Source organism: Mustela erminea, chromosome 3, assembly GCF_009829155.1.
Source record: "Mustela erminea isolate mMusErm1 chromosome 3, mMusErm1.Pri, whole genome shotgun sequence".
NCBI classification, from domain to species: Eukaryota; Metazoa; Chordata; class Mammalia; order Carnivora; family Mustelidae; genus Mustela; species Mustela erminea.
In genome coordinates, this window is record NC_045616.1 from 18,012,791 (window position 1) to 18,029,728 (window position 16,938).

Sequence of the window (16,938 nt, forward strand, 5' to 3'; positions counted from 1 at the left end):
AGTGGGGAGCCTGCTTCCCTCCCTCCCTCTCTGCCTGCCTCTCTGCCTACTTGTGATGTCTGTCAAATAAATAAATCTTAAAAAAAAAAAAACACTCAAGATTTCAGTTTAAATCTAAAAACCTGCCTAATGAGAACCAAAGTGCTGAGAATAGGGATCTTGTCTTATATACCAAAGCTGAGGGCATATAGGCACTTAGTGAGTGAATAAATGGAAGGTGCAAATAAGAGCTGTTTCAAGACTTTCGATAGATTTTGCTTAACTGCCCCTTGAAAATGTGGTGCCCATTCATATTTCATGCACCAACAATATGACGGGACTTCCCTCCCCACAACTTTGCCAATACTGACAGTCATCGTGCTTTCTACAACTGCTAATGTGGTGACAATTAGCATCTCACAGTTATTTGGGTAAGTAAGGGGGTTCTGCATTTTTTGTGTTTTAGTAGGCATCTGCATTATAAATTTTTAAAAAATTTTAATTTCTGTAGAGCTAACAGTGGTATGATAGTTTCTGGTGTATGATACAGTGATTGAACAATTCCATGCGTCACCTGGTGCTCATCACAAGGGCTTTCCTTAATCCCCATCACGACTTCACCCATCACCCCCACACTTTTCCTTCTATAAACTGCGTTTTAATATTTTTTGCTCATTTTTCTGGTTTTTTTCTTCTCCAACTGGTATGAGTTCCTCATACACACTAGAAGTTAAGAGCATACATATGTTGCAAATATTCTGCTTTATCTTAAGCCATATAAAAATTTAAGATTTATTTTCTTTTTTCTTTTTTTTTTTTTATAAAGGAATATTCTTTTTTTTTTTTTTTTAAAGATTTTATTTATTAATTTGACAGAGAGAAATCACAAGTAGACGGAGAGGCAGCCAGAGAGAGAGAGAGAGGGAAGCAGGCTCTCCGCTGAGCAGAGAGCCCGATGCGGGACTCGATCCCAGGACTCTGAGATCATGACCTGAGCCGAAGGCAGCGGCTTAACCCACTGAGCCACCCAGGTGCCCTAAGATTTATTTTCTTTAATGTTGCTTTGCCACGTTAAATATTTTGCAGGTTGCATTTAAAAAGTTCATTTAATGTATAATGAATTACTACGAATGTATTAAGAAAATGTACTAAATATTACGTGTGGGTAGCAAATAAAAAACCAAAAGGATCCTATTTTCAGGCACATTACAATCATGGAAAGTTATTATATGCACGTTTATTTTATTTTAAAGGTTTTATTTGAGAGAGGGAATGAGGGAAAGAGAGAGAGAGAGAGCATGAGAAGAGGGAGGGTCAGAGGGAGAAGCAGACTCCCTGCTGAGCAGGGACCATGATGCGGACTCTATTCCAGGACTCCCGGATCATGACCTGACCTGAAGGCAGTCACTTAACCAACTGAGCCACCTAGGCTCAGGAACGTTTATGATAAACTATGCAGTAGGGCTGTGATACGCACATTTATCTACAATGCAGTAGGGCTGTGATAGTGGAAGTTCACTGTGAGTGGTCTTATGAAGCAGAGAGTATCCTGAATGATTTATACAGGCTTTAAGTAAAGTTAAAATCAGAATTAGGCAGAGAGGTAAGATGTGAAGCGGGGGGAGTTCTAGGTACACTTCCAGAAGTCAGCTGCATGAGCAGGTGTCAGGAAAAGGCACATTCACGGAACAGTGCATTATCTGGCGTGGGCTGGCTAATGTTGTAGAGAAAGAGTAAGACTACACCTGCTGAATTGTTTTGAATCCTTTCCTTCCATTATGTGGCCTGTAGCTGCCTTCGCCAGTGCCAGAAGCTTGCCCAGGATAGTATAAACCTTGGAAAATGAAGCAGAAGCTGCAGGAAGGGAGATTTTCATTTTCATACCCCTTGCACACCACAGACCAGCCCATTTTGGGTTACGCACAGATGAATCAGGTTGACTAAAGCCATATAATCTTAGGCATGGTCAGCACTTTCAGTTTTCTAATCTGAGTAAATTATGTATTTAAGGTCCCTTGAGGGTAAAACGTCTAGGAAATCATAGATGCCACACAGTATCAAATCTTATTTGGGTCACTAATAAACATTTTTAGCTTACCTTATACCCTAAGTATGGGGAAATGCTGATGAGATCCTTGGCATGGATAGTCAGAGGCGGAAGCACTGTACTCCATTATTATCTATGTTCCGTGGGCTCTGGGTCACTGTTGCACAGTAGGATAAAGAACAACATAGCAGACATCGATTTTCTCATAAACACGGAAAACTTAAAATATAACTGGAAGGTTCAGTGCCCTCCAACCTCCAGGTTCAATTACAATTAAGACAGGTTAAACCAGATAGCTGCAAAAATATTTGTGAAGTGTATTTTAGTTTCTAGTCACTTAATAACTTGTGAGATCCAGGCTTAAAAGTAAAAGTTGCAAAGTCAGCACGGAATGATAAAATCCTTTGGGTAAGGATTTAAGAGATAATAGTGTAAATAATGTTTGAAAAAAAAATGTAAAGTCCTATATATTCTTCAAGGTTATCAGAGACGAAAACAGGTAAAGTATGGCGGCTCCTGGCTCAGTTGGTTAAGCGTCTGCCTTCAGCTCAGGTCATGATCCCAGGGCCCTGGGGTCGAGCCCTGCATCAGGCTCCCTACTCAATGTGGAGTCTGCTTCTCCCTCTGCCTTTGCTGCTCCCTCTGTTCATGCTCTCAATCTCTCTCAAATAAAATCTTCAACACAAACAAAAAGGTATGTATATTTAGCTAACCTGAGATTTTCTTCACTGTAAACTGAATTGTTCCCTAGCATACCCTAAGGCTAATACAGGGCAGATCATTAACCATAAAGTACATTGTGGGATTAAAGGGACAAAAGTGTAGTTCAAAGGTTTTTGACAAAATCATGTATTCCTATTATCTTTGAAAATAAACACTCAGAATTCTTGTATACATCTTAGATCCTGCTTGGACATTTCATTCAATTTATTGGAATGCTTTTTGAAATACCGTATTACCATTACAATACAGAATGGTATAATACAGACTCGCACTTCAATTACCAGTCTAACAGCATCAGAAAAAATGGGACTTTGAGTCATAGCATGAAATATATATAGAATCTAAGGCTCTCCAATTATTCAAGTGTTTTCAACTTAAAAAACATTGTAAAAAACTCAAAAGATGTTGCTAGGTTTACTGAGTGCTTCTGACAGTGTAAAAATAAGACATAAAATAACACCAGTTACAACCATTAGGACTCACAATCATTTAAACAAAAGGACTGAAAAGAGTTGTATGACTTAATTGTCCAGAATTTGTAAAATTCCTTGTTTCCCAATAAAATATTCTAAAGCACGCATATTATCTAAAGCAGCTTTCCAGTGTATCAACATGCGTGCTCTCTTGGTTAGTTGTTTGCTAAAAATTAGCAGGAATCGCTTTTTTCCTCCACTATCATCTGGCAAAGATATAAAACCAAACTCCTTAACTCTGTCTGCCAGCTAGGCTACCCCCTACTGGACTGTGTAAGACATAAACCCAGCAGGACGATGGAACTATTTCCTAACTGTACATGAGAAAAGGCATATCCATGCCTCAAACTGAACTTCCTGAATACACAGAAAGAATCCTTCAGAAAACTGACTTTCACAGTGGGGAAAAAAAGCAGCAGAGTGTTCTTTCTACAAGTAAACAATTTCAGTCACTGAGAACTGGTAGAAAAGAAGCCTTTCTAAGAAGTCTTAGTCTCCTTTTTCAACTAGTTGGTGGCCAACCTGGAACAGTTGTAGTTCGTGGGTATATTGTAAAGCCAAACTTTTATGATTTGTGTATTAATACAAATCATATTTTTGTGAGTCCATCTACTCTATGGATTTCTTTATGCATAAACACGATTCATAGTAGATACATGCTGTGTAAAGCACATACACAAGTCTCTTGTCACAAGTATCAACTTTTTCCAGAGCTGTTCGCTTTGCAAAGATTCATTTGGGTAGGAAGAACTTTTTCTCTGTACTTCATCCCCAGGCCTGAGATTTGCAGTAATGCAGGACCAGTTTACCATCACTGCCAAAACACTACAAAAAGAAAAAAAAAAAAAAAGGCAATACATTAAACTCCATTTAATTATTATTCCTAGATGAGACTAAGGAAAAGAATGTCACATATATCATAAAATATCCTCCACCATGTAAGTTACCTATAAGACTATTTAACAGATCCAGATTACTCTCTGATTCAGATCAGTAATCATAAATGTTTAATAAAACCTAGCATTTTAGGCATGGGTGGGCTTGCATATTATTTTGTTCCTTTCCTACATCTCTGAAGATAAGGTATGTACTGTTTTCTAGTAGTGGTGCTTAGTGTGTACACTACAGCCATTATACGGCCATTAAACTCTAAGAATGTTGAGTACAGTCATTCTTATTATGTAGCTTTCCTTTTCAATGTCTTCGGAGGCAGATCTGGATTACTGTACTTCAAAACCATTGTCTGTTGGTATTACTTATTTCTTAATTCTTCCACCACTATAGTCTGAGATCCACCTATGTTCTAAGTGTTGGATGTAACAAAGTAATCTCTCCTTTCATGACAGCTAAGAATGGCATATCATCTCTTAAAATGTTGTCAGTTCATGATCACATAATACACACAGATGTGCATACTTCATTAGGAATCAAAGCACTGATGTTTATTACCTCATAGAGGGTTCCAACTTCCTGGTCTGGGGAGGGGGCAAAGGACTGATTGACATAAATAAACTGCAAGAAAGAAAAAGAGGATTCATTTTTAATGGTATTCTGATTAGTTTGCACTTTTCTGGGTTCAGTCAGCTATTTCAGAATTGTTTTCAGAATTGTAAAAAACTTCCCTAGACTCCTTCTAATTCCAGTAACTTAACTTAACTAATGAGATCTCTCAAAGATCAATCACCTCTTTTCTCTGGAGGACTAAAAGTAACAGAATTTCTGGTCCTAGAATAGTGGTTCCCAACTTTTTATAACTAAGAAACTTTTAAATATTGTCTTTACAAATAGCATTTGAAGGTTCATTCAAGAAAGTAATTACTAGAAAAACTCATTTTCCCACTTATAATTAAAGACAGAATTTCTTCTGATAAAATGCTATCCATAGCCCCAAATCAAGAAATCTAATATTTGAGCTGTATGTGTACTTTGCTGGGGTGGGGGGGAGGGAGATGACAAACATGGTTGGAGATATATACCTTGTTATCACCCGGGAAAACTCTCAAAGGTACAGCACTTCAGATGGAGTACCACTACTATTAAGTCACTTTCAGCCATGTGAGGATAAAAAAAAGTAACATAATTGAAGTAAAAAAGTAACATAGCTTTGTTCTTTAAAGGATTCACTCTTCAATGATTCAGTTTGATCTATTTTCACGAAAACATTTCTAGTACTTAAAACATTTCTGGGAGCACCTGGGTGCCTCAGTCTGTTATGTGTCTGCCTACAGCTCAGGTTTGGGATCCAGCCGTGCATCAGGCTCCCTGCTCAGCCGGAAGTCTGTTTCTCCCTCTCAAATAAATAAATTAAAATCTTTAAAAAAAAAAAACCAGTAACAAAACAAAAAAAATTTTTGAAGACCCTAAAATGAAAGGCCACAGTGTCAAACTGGCTTTTGATAATTTTCTTTTTTAGAAAACAAAACACATTATTTGCAGGTAACATACTCAATTTTCCTTTGTAATCAAATTCTAAGGCTAAAACTTCCTGGGCTTAACATAGTCTTTTTTTTTTTTTTTTTTTTAATTTATTTATTCGACAGAGATTACAAGTAGACAGAGAGGCAGGCACAGAGAGTGGGGGAAGCAGGCTCCCCACTGAGCGGAGAACCAGATGCGGGGCTGGATCCCAGGACCCTGAGATCATGACCTGAGCTGAGCTGAACGCAGGGCTTTAACCCACTGAGCCACCCAGGCGCCCCTTAACATAGTCTTTAAAGAAAAAAAAAAACAGCACTGGAATAGTTGCTTGAGAGATACTACGTGGGTTACCAGCCATAACAAGAATAAATATAGCTTCCATGTCTCCCCAAGGCAATACAGTGTAATTGAGAAGAGAAACTCTCTAAGAGATAGATCTAGGTTTGAATTTTGGCTCCAAATACAAATAACATTTCTCACCCTATTTCCTTATTTGTAGATGTGGAAAATAACAATACCTGTGCTTCATGGGGCTGCTAGGAAAGATAAAATGAGATAGGACACATCATGGATCAGTGCCTGGTGTATGTACTCAATAGACACTAGTTATGATGATTAAATTATTTCAAAATAGTCCACGTGTCATTATCAACTCATGGTTAAGACTAATGTTCTAACATAAAAACTCAAGAACTTAACACAAATCAGTGTGCATTTTAATGTGAATTTCCTATAATACATACATAATAATTTGTGTTTAGTTCCTGGCAGTTTTGACTGGACAAAGATTTTAGTCTTGGTACATTTTAAATTAGAAGAACGGCTCTCGATGACTGTTTATTTTAGCAAATAGTCACTGAGTGTTTCCTATGTGCTGGAAACTGCACAAAGTGTGGAACTATGAAGATTATTATGATCTCCTCCCTCAATGAGTTGTTGATCTAATAGAGAGGCAGATACACAAATATAAAAGAATACAGATGGGGAAAGTGCCTGTGACAAGGTATACAGTACACAGAGATGTGGCATCAGTTCAGCCTAGCAGAAAGGTCAGGGAAGTTTCCTGAAAGAGATACTCGAGAAATAAACAGGATTTACTAGGTGAAGAGAATAAGGGCTTTGGAGGCAAATGGGCAAAAGTAAGGACTGTGAGGGTTGAGGGGACAGTAGAGTAGATGTAGTAGAGAAATACAGGAACTCAACATGGTTTGTATAACAGGAGTTAGCAATTGAAAGCAATTAATAAAGAAAAGCAATACACCTAATTTAAAATTCCATGAAAGTAAAATGTTCATGATGTAATCTTTTGCTAAATACTACAACGTGGGAAGATAAAATTATTTTCAAAAATAATTTTATTTTTAAATTGCTAGACTTCACTCTCATCATTATGGAACTGTCTGTAGTAGCTTCCTCAGGAAGGGTTCATGGGAACAATTCCAAGTTCTTGCACATTGCTAACAGTTTATGTCTATTGAAAGTCAGTTTTGGGGGTGCCTGCGTGGCTCTGTCAGTAAAGCATCCAACTCTTGGTTTTGGCTCAGGTCATGATCTCAGGATCTTGCTATCAGCTGAGTCAGGCTCTGTGCTCCAACATAGAGTCACCTTGAAATTCTCTCCTTCTCCATCCCCTTGGGCTTCTCCCCAGCTTGCATGCACTCGGTCATGCGTGCCCCACCACCGACAAAAAAAAAAAAAAAAAAAAAAAAAAACAAATAAATAAAGCCAGCTTTGTTGTATAGAAAATTCTTATCTCAATTTCTTTCTTTATAACTTTGCTATCAACATTTGATGATAATTTTCTTTCAAAGTCATGTTCTCTTTTTTTCCCTATGTGTCTAAAGGAGTTTTTTTTTTTTTTAAATTTCAACCCTAGTTAATCTCACCAGAATACTTCTTGGTGCTTGTTATTTTTTGTTGATATGGTCAGATAATTTTTCACTATGTAGTTCCAATTCTTATTAAGAAATTTCCCTTAATACTTTTAAATATTCATTTTGTTCTTTTGCCTTTTCAGGGACTCCTGTTATCCATATGTTCACTGTCCTTTATCCAAACTCAATTACTTGCCTCCTTTTCTGAAATATTTTTTACTTTTTCTTTCCTTTTTTTTATAAGATTTTATTTATTTATTTGACAGACAGAGATCTCAAGTAGGGGGAGAAGCAGGCAGAGACAGAGATGGAAGAAGCAGGCTCCCTGCTAAGCAGAGAGCCCAATGCGGGGCTTGATCCTAGGACCCTGGAATCACAACCCAAATCGAAGGCAGAGGCTTTAACCCACTGAGCCACTCAGGCACCCCTACCTTTCTTTCTGATTAAAAAAATTGGCCTTTATTGGACTCCTGGGTGGCTCAGTCAATTAAGCATCTAACTTTTCATTTCGTCTCAGTGACATGAGATCAAGCCCTGAGTCAGGCTCTGCACTAGGCCTGGAGACTACTTAAGATTCTCTCCCTTTCCCTTTTGCCCCTCTCCTAGAAAAAAAACAACAACCACCACAAAACAGGTTTTTTTGCCTCCTATTTTTTCCAAGGCATTATTGGTTATTTGCTCTTATGTTTCTCCTACTTAAATCTTCATTTCCAGAATAATTTTTTAAATTTATAATTCTTTTCCTGAGCTGTGTCACTTCAACTGAGTTTTCCTAATGCTGATTTCTGATGTTCTGTCACATCTTTTTTAATTTTTCTTAATGTCTTTTAGCTTGTTTTGGAATATTAAGTTAGTTATTGACCTATATCACAGGCACATCTTTTTGGCATGCTTTCATTGTCTTCAGGAATGTTATTTTTCTTTCTTATAACATTGTATGGGATTTAACCTTGATACTTCTCCGTTGCCCCCCAACCTTGTTTTTTTTTTTTAAAGATTTACTTATTTACTCTCTTGAGAGAGAGAGCAAGAGTGGGAGGGTGTGAGGGATAGGAAGAAAGAATCTCAAGCAGACTCTGTGCCAAGGGCAGAGCCTGACATACGGCTCTATCACAGGGCTCTCAGACTGGGACCCAAGCAGAAACCAAGAGTCAGCTACTTAACCAACTGCACCACCCTGGTGCCCCTCATTGCTTATTTTTATATGTAGTTTCTTCAACTTTAGCTTTCTACTCTTTCTCTCCACTTTGACCTGGCATTTCTATTTCCTTCTTCTTTCATGTGACTAACGTGCTCAATTTTGTTTCACTTCTAGAAGTTCCTCCTCAGTGTGGGGACTTGTCCCGTGATGGAGCCCTACTGAGTCTGTTTGGAGAGCTTTCTGGGGCTAGACTGCCCCAGCCCCTTCAGCCCTCCTTGGGGCAGAAGCACTGTAATCACCTGCTACTGCAGAGGAACAAATCCTCTCAATTTCGGCTACCATACTTACCGCCTGCTCTACTTCCCAGTGAATACACGCTGGCTATTTTTAGGCTCTCCTTCTCTCAGTGCTGCCAGCTGCTGAACCTGTCGCTTCTTTCAGCACATTTGGTGATGCCATGCATTTTAGGGTTCATGAGGATACTCCCTCAACTAGGTTTGTTATAAATACTCATGAACTGTTCTTTGGTTTTGCTATCTAATCAACAGCATTTTTTGTGGTGATGTGAAGATCCAATTTCTGACACCACTATCTTCATTGAATCCCTAGCATTGTATTTTCCTTAACATCCATTTTGCTTAAAATACTGTGGAGTACAGCTAAATGAAAGTCAGATATGAGTTCTACTTCAGTCAAGGGAAGCGACAAAATGATTCTACTTTTGTTTGTTTCCTATTGCTTCCATGGAAAGAACTAATCAGACTCACTACAAAGGTTTGAAGTTGAACCATATGAAACTGCTATTTTTACCTGTTATAATGGTTGACTGATGGCAGTTTTACATGGTTCAAGCTAATACACATTGGTATCAAGCAAGTGTTTTCAGATTACTGATTACAGGCAACACAAAGAGCCAAGACTCTAACATGGGACACGGCATCATTTCACCTTCTACTCAGAAATTTCTGATAGTAATGCTTTAATTATTTGGCAGTTTTCTATTATTTCCAGTTTTCTATTTCACCAACTCTTTGGGCTGTATCCTTTGTACAGACAGCTTCTGCTCATTTCTCCCAAGTCTGTGTCCTCAGTCCCCTAATGTTTCCATTTAGTCTTGGATGCTAGTAAAGTCCTCTGCTCCTGTGATTTTAGCTACCATAAGCATGTCGATGACATTATAACCTGCCACGTATCCTTGGCATTTCTTTAAATTCTATACGGCAATCTTGTAAAACACGCTCTTCTCACTCTAAATGATCGCAAAAGTAACTTCCTCTGGAAGATTCTTTGGCTCTATGCTATTCCTGCCTCAAACACCTTCTATTTATTGACCTACCCTGCACTTACTTTTGTACCTATAACCTTCACGAGAGTTACTTACAGCCAAACTCTTAGGTCAGTTTCTTCCCCGTCAATAACAAAAAGAAAGAAATTCCAACACATACCACTTTAATAAATTAATTCACTCATTTTATGTATCCTTAAGTTCATAAACAACTATAACACTAACACTAATGCATACAAATCTTAATTCGTATTTTAAAAACACTTACTGATTCTTCATTTACCAACTACTTCTTATACTACCTGCGTTAGTATAGACCACAATTGTGATCTGCAGATAAAGGTGTCTGATATGTTACTTATAATGTGACAAAAAACAACAACAAATACATGTAGCCATTTAAAATTCTGTAGTGAGATACCAAGTCAAAAACCAGTGGCATTTAAAATATTATCCTCACAACTGCCACCACAAGTGTTTACCATGTACTGTATTATGAAATAGGTTATCTTCCTTAGTTCTTCCATGACATCGCAAAAAATATACTGCTTACCTCAAGAAGATTGGGAAGGAACACTGATAGTAAAAAACAAATTTTAAAAAACCCAGAACTTTTCTGTACTAATATTCTAAGAGAGCTCTTTCTGCATGAGCTTTCAGTGACTGAGGAAAAAAAAAAAACCCAACACAGTAGGTTAAAAAGCAGTCTGCACTGTAAAAGCAAATCAAAAATTGTTTCATTTCTGAGTTCCCCAGAGAATTCGATGAAGTACAGAAATTCCATCAACAAAAGAAATACAGACATTACTAAAGGAACATATGTGGCTCCATATTCATTTCTGTGTTATTCACAGTTGCCTAGGAACTACTGTGAATTTATGTAGGGAAATGACCACTGTTACTTTCATACCAACTGTTCAGAAGCCACAAGCTTAAGGAACTTTTTGATGAAGTCAATGAGTCCTTGAATGGTTCGGGTTCGCTCTACAGCCCACTTCTTTGTTTTCATTATGGGGGTGTCTCCCACAGCTTTCAACAGGACATCAACTGTCAAAAAAAAAAAAAACACTGGGAATTACACTGAGCCATCCAAAGTAATGTGATATAAAAGACTTCGGAAAACTTAAACCTTTAATTGACATACAGTTTATGTATTTATGATACTTGAGGCATGTCTAAGATGTACAAATGTTAGGTAATATTCTTTTTCATCATGCTTTTGTGGATTTTTTCCCCTTGACCCTACAGTCCCATAAAGACCTCCATGAAACTGACCTTTAAAATGCATTTGCATGTAACAGGCAATTCCAAAGAGAAGATATGAAGATAGAAGAGGAAAAGATAGTACAAAAGAAAATAAGAAAAAATATGTAAGATAATGTTATGTCCTTTTTCAACGGCCAAACTAGTAAAGTTATAATAACAACAATGTAGACAGTATTACTGTTGGGAAAGTAAAATTGTACACCCTTTCTGGGGAATATTATGGTAATAGATATCCAAATACTTCAAGATATACTTTGACTCAGTAACACTTCTAGGAATCTAGTCTAAGAAAAATATGAGATGTGAAAAGAGTCACTTAAAAGGATTTCACCTTTGTTGAAGACTTTATTTTTACAGAAAAAAACAAAAAACAAAAAAACAACCTTGGTAAACCTAAATACCCAGCAAGGATATTTAGAAGATTGGTTAAATAAAGGATATTATATTCTATGATAGAATTTATGTAACACAGTAGAGCACAAAATTCTAAATTCCCTGGGATCAAAATCCTGCTTCTGTCACTTAGTAGGTTATATATCAGGACAAGCTTTTAATCACCCTGTACCAGTTTCTCCATTTGTAAAATGAGGATATCATCTACCTCACAAGGTTGTGAGGATTAAATTAGTTAATACACGAAAAGTACTTAGAACAGTATCAGCTCATAACTCATACTTACTGAACCCTTAGATTATTAAGCTGCCACTAGAGAAACATTATAAAAACATACTTAACAATGTGACAAAGTTATCAAAATGTACTAAATACAAAACAGTATGTATGATAGGATATCAATTTCATTAAAACCACCACAAACACATATTCACAGAAATGAGGACTAGGGACCAAAATGCTACTTCTCAGTAGTGACATTAGAGACGATCACTTGATTTTATTTGTGCTTTTTGTAACCACCAAGTTTTCTACAATAAACTTAATAAACTAATAAAAAGTATTAAAAAGGAAATACAACTAGGAGCCAAAAGACTTCAGATAGAGAAATCAAGTTTCAATATCTAGACAGGGATGCCTGGGTGGTTCGGGTGGTTATGGGGTCTGTCTTTGGCTCAGGTCATGATTCCAGAGTCCTGGAATAGAGTCCCCCATTGGGCTCCCCGCTCTGCGGGGAGCCTGCTTCTCCCTCTGCCTGCTGCTTCCCTGCTTGTGCACACGCTCTCTCTGACAAATAAATAAAATCTTAAAAAAAAAAAAAAATCCAGATATCTACAATTAAGAGTTAACACTGAAAGCAAAATAGTGTACTGCTGCCCCCTACAGTCAACTCTATCCTACTACATCGTCCTTGTCTCATTCCTTGGTCTTCAACATTTGAAGATACCCACCAGGTCTCTGCAGTTTATTCAAGGTTTGCCCCTAGAATGAATGAACCCAGAACACAGGACACATACAATTTATCTTCCAGCTAAAGTTTATTTTCATTTCTCCATTTAATAATTATAACTTTAGTTAGTTAAATATAAATGAATTGGGAGATAACAGAGAAGATTTTGGTTGACTCAGCTTCCACACACCTCCCTTAACCCTTGGGACCTACCGATAACTCAACTATAACTGGGTATTTCAGTAAAGTGAGGCAGAAAATATTGTGAGTTATATATACTACTGAAGGAAGAAGAGCGGGAAGGCAAGAAGCTAGGGAAGTTACTTACAGTAGTTATAGCTGTAACTTTTTTTCTTTTTTTAAATTCTAAAGGTGATTTGCTTGGAGTTCTCAACCATAGCTATATATTAGAATCAAGATTTACAAGAATACAGGAATCCACAACAATTAATTTAGAATCTTCTGGAAGTAGTGCACTGGTAAGTTCAAAAGCTCTCCCAAGTAATCCTAATTAGTACCTAAGGACCAACAACCTTGGTCAGCTTCAAGAATCTGTATTCTTCTGTAGCTTAAACTAAAGGTGGAGCATATGAAATACTGAAGCTTCTTCCATCAGAAGAGATCCTCAAAAAAGGACAGCTTCAGGGTATACATTCAACAGCTAGAAACAGCTAGAAACTCCTCATCACAGAGGCGAACTCAAATGCTCCCAAGAGCCAGAAAATGAAAATACCATTTCTCAATGGTGGTTTAAAGAAAAACTATGCAGACCGAAGAAAACACGCCCATATAACCTGAGGCCGTATCTGGGTTATGGGCCACTAATTTTTTCCCCTCTGTTTTCCTCAGGTATATTCAGGGTCAAGTAGTAAGCTTTTGACTGAGGCTGTCAAAGCTCACTCTAGGCCCCTCCCCCCCAACAAACAAACAAAAAAACCCTCAACAATAAAAAAACCTTTGAAGTTTGTTTCTGCTTATAGTAAAATGAGAAAAAAAAAAAGAATCATGGCATTCTTCTAAAAGACTCTACTGCTTCTTTACAGAAATCATCACAGGTTTCTGTTACTCTACTAGGGCATCGTGTGGAAATAACAGAGTGTGTTTCCCCCCAAATGTAGAGCCGGTCTGACTTCAAACGGAGCGGGTACCAGGAGACCATTCTCCAAAAGCAGCAGAAACTGATGTTCTATCCAAAGGCTGTGAGATCACGGACTAGAAGACATGCCATACCTAGATTTTAAAACTCAGGACTGATAAAAACTGAGGCCTAGGGTCAACCAATCCGAACTGTAATCGCTGATGCGAGGATTTTTTTCAGAGGCAACTCTACAGAGGATGCTCAAGGCCAAGTGACTTCCTTAGGATTTTCCATCAACGGCGAACTAATTCCCAAGCAATGAAGGGTTTGAGGACTAATTTAAGCAATGAAATGACTCGCTTATAAAGGTTCCAAACCTTTGGGGGTGATTTGGGGTGGGGCGGAGGAGGAGGAGATCCTATGCCTTTGGTTTTTCTCTTGACACTCTTCAAACTTGATAAAATTTGTTTTTGGTACAAAGTCTGAATTCACAGGCACTTGATATAAGGCGTTTCTTCTAATCCAGACTTGCCACCGACCATCCCTAACTTAACCTTAAGCCATTCATCAAGTCATTACGTCCCCTGTTAAGCACCTGGAGCTACCCGAGATCCCACTCAGCCCCCACCTCCAACCGGCCCGCAGCCTGGCCAATTCAAAGGAGGAGTGGAACGCAGTACAGGAAGTACTGCGGCGGTCAAGGACCCCACACCACACCGCGAGGGCGCGTCCGGAGCCCGCCCTCCCCAGAGCTACCCAACGCAAAGGTCCCGAAAGCCGAAAACCACACTTCCTCTCTCCTCACTGGTCAAAAGCCACCACTGGGCCCAGCCTCCTCGAAAGTTTGCTCCTTTATTGGCCGCCAGGAACCCAGTCGGACGCAATCTAAACCTCCCGCCTCTGCCTGGAGAGAAACTGCTCTCAAAATTACTTTTTTTCTTGGTGTCGCCGGCAGGTTCCTCTGTCCCCGGGGAGACCGCAGCGGAAGAAGGGGGCTCCGGAGTGGCTGTCTCTGGGGAGACCTCCGTAGGTCCTTCGCCTTCAGCAGCGGTTGAGGGAGGAAGCTGCAGCGCCGACTCCGATTCCTCAGCCATCTTGCTCAGTAGAAGGCGAGGGCGGAAGTGGTGGCTCAGCGTATTCAGGGGGCGGAGTTTACAGCAGGGGGCGTCACTGAAGAGGCTCCGGTGTGGTGGCCGGGGGAACTCAACCCAACGGTGAAAGTTGGAGTTGTCAGTTGGTCCTCTACGTGGAACATGCCACAGAGCGCTGACTACTAATCCCGCAACTACGCTTTTGCATGGCAACAATCCTCCGGAAGGAGTCTGCGAACCATGTACCCGCGCACCTCGTAGTGCGCAGGCGCCTCTCTGACTAGCGGGCTCGGTACCGGAGATGTTTCCGCTTCCCTTCGCGTCGGCCCCGCCCAGGCCCCGCCCAGGCCCCGCCCCGCGGCTCGGGAGCGCGCGCGCGCGCGTGCGGGAGGGGGCGGGTGGGGAAGGATCGCCGGTGAGATCCTGAGGCGAGGCTCGCGCGCCCGCCCCCGCCCTGGCCCCCAGCGCCCACCCGGTCCGCCCGGCTCAGCCATGATCAAGGCGATCCTCATCTTCAACAACCACGGGAAGCCGCGGCTCTCCAAGTTCTACCAGCCCTACGTGAGTATCCCGCCGCCGCCGATCCGCGCGAGGGGGAGTCGTTGGCGGCTGGCAGCGCCCTCAGGGCGACCCCCTGAGGCGCGCCGCGGCCCTTCGCGCGCCCTCGGCCGCCTCGCGCTCCCGGGCTGTCAGCCTCCCGCCCCGGGCGAGCGAGGTGCCCACCTCCCGCCGCGCTCCTGTCCTCCGACGTGGCTCTACCCGGGCGGCTCCTCCGCCGGTCTGTGGGCTGGGCGGCTTCCCCGAGGCGCGGGCGAGGCCCTGGGGACTTCCCGGGGCCGGGGGCTGTCGGCGACCGGGCGGCCGCAGCCCACCTGCACCCGCGAACCCACCCGGCGCTCCGGCCTGTCCGCAGCCCGAGCTCGGGGCGCGCTGAGGGGCCGGAGCTGGCGGCCCCACCTCCCTGACTCGCAGCCTCTCCCGGCCGACTTCTCTCTCCCCTCGCATGGACAGATGGGCTCCTGTTTTTCCCGGTAATCCCCTCGTCGCGCAGGAACTTGGGGCTTCCTGCGTTTGCCTGAGCGCTCGCTCTGGACCGTCTCCCCTGGGTGCTCGGTCCAGCTCTCGGCCGCCCGGTGTGACTTTCAGGTGCCTCCTTATTAGAGAAAAAAAAGTGAGGACCGAACATTTTTTTTTTTTTTTAATGGAGCTTTTCCCCTAGTGGCCGTGAAGGAGGTCCTGCAGTAGCCGGCGACGTTTGACCCGTCACAGCTGTGACGGTCCGTAACCTGAAAGTTCCATTTGCAGCTGCTGGTTTGGCATTTCACTCCCTAAGGGGATGGGGTCTCGTCTGTAGCTTTTCTTCTACTTAGGAAGAATGGTCATATTCGTTAAAACTCTCCGTGCAGTGTAAATGGTGTTGCAGAAAATGCAGGAGGTTTTAAGGGGGGTGGGGTGGGTAATGAGGGCCTGTTTGAGGGCAGAATTCACCGCTAGGTAAAACGTAAAATGGAGCTGTCGGTGTGAGGATTCCTGTAGAGATATTAACTATTGGGTCGTGTGGGGGCATTCTGCTTAGAGTCAGAAATGAACTTTCAATTAAATACTGAAATGGTGCCAAGGCTAGCACTTCTGTGCAGATAAACCCCAGATGGAAATGATGCCTGCCGTTGAAAATGAAATGTGAAAATGTCACTTGGCTTAAAATGATAATGCAGTCTGTGGAGGTGTTAGCCGAAGTGAGAAATCTTGAGCTTATTCCTCATTTCCTTAAGTAGTTTTGCTTCTGTGGGTGATAAGGAATATTTTCCTCTGTCCCCATTTGGTTTTGGTGTGGTGTAATTCAAATACTAACGCTGTTGTTTCTGAGTTCGGTATGATTTTTTTTTTTGAAGATTTTATTTATTTATTTGACAGAGAGAGACAGTGAGAGAGGGAAAGCAAGCAGGAGGAGTGGGAGGGGGAGAAGCAGGTTCTTGCTGATCAGGGAGCTCGATGCGGGGCTAGATCCCAGGATGCTGGGATCATGACCTGAGCCGAAGGCAGACGCTTAACAACTAAGCCACCTCGATATGATTTTTTTTTTTTATTATAATGAGGCGCCCCTCGATAAGATTTTTTTTTTTTAACCCAGAATAAAATCGTAGTTGGTTCTGCTGAGTGGGGGAAAAATGCCCTTAACTGTACGCTGTTACCCATTTTCCTAAAATGCAGTATTGGTGTT

The 16,938-nt window shown here is 41.0% G+C and overlaps 2 protein-coding genes across 6 annotated transcripts in view; one reads left to right on the top strand and one right to left on the bottom strand.

Annotated features, from left to right (window-relative positions):
* Positions 1-2,918: 2,918 nt before the first annotated feature.
* On the bottom strand, positions 2,919-15,011 carry ATG12 (autophagy related 12). Of its 2 annotated transcripts, XM_032335402.1 has the most exons (4): positions 14,558-15,011; positions 10,851-10,987; positions 4,672-4,734; positions 2,919-4,047 (listed from the first exon to the last, which is right to left on the bottom strand). In XM_032335402.1, exons 1-4 carry the CDS (start codon positions 14,718-14,720, stop codon positions 3,988-3,990), a joined length of 423 nt encoding a protein of 140 aa, XP_032191293.1. In that variant the 5' UTR covers positions 14,721-15,011; the 3' UTR covers positions 2,919-3,987. The 2 variants fall into 2 exon arrangements, with proteins under 2 accessions (XP_032191293.1, XP_032191294.1); XM_032335403.1 differs by lacking the exons at positions 2,919-4,047; positions 10,851-10,987 and having other exon boundaries at positions 4,673-4,734; positions 14,558-14,828.
* Positions 15,012-15,082: 71 nt separating this feature from the next.
* The window catches only part of AP3S1 (adaptor related protein complex 3 subunit sigma 1), a 78,254-nt gene continuing 76,398 nt past the window's right edge, over positions 15,083-16,938 (top strand). For 2 of the 4 annotated variants that reach the window (XM_032335399.1, XM_032335400.1), the window contains exon 1: positions 15,084-15,278. In XM_032335399.1, the coding sequence (XP_032191290.1) occupies positions 15,210-15,278 (69 nt within the window). In that variant the 5' untranslated portion in view covers positions 15,084-15,209. Of the gene's footprint in view, positions 15,279-16,938 lie in introns of all 4 variants that reach the window. The other 2 variants (XM_032335401.1, XM_032335398.1) reach the window with 2 other exon arrangements.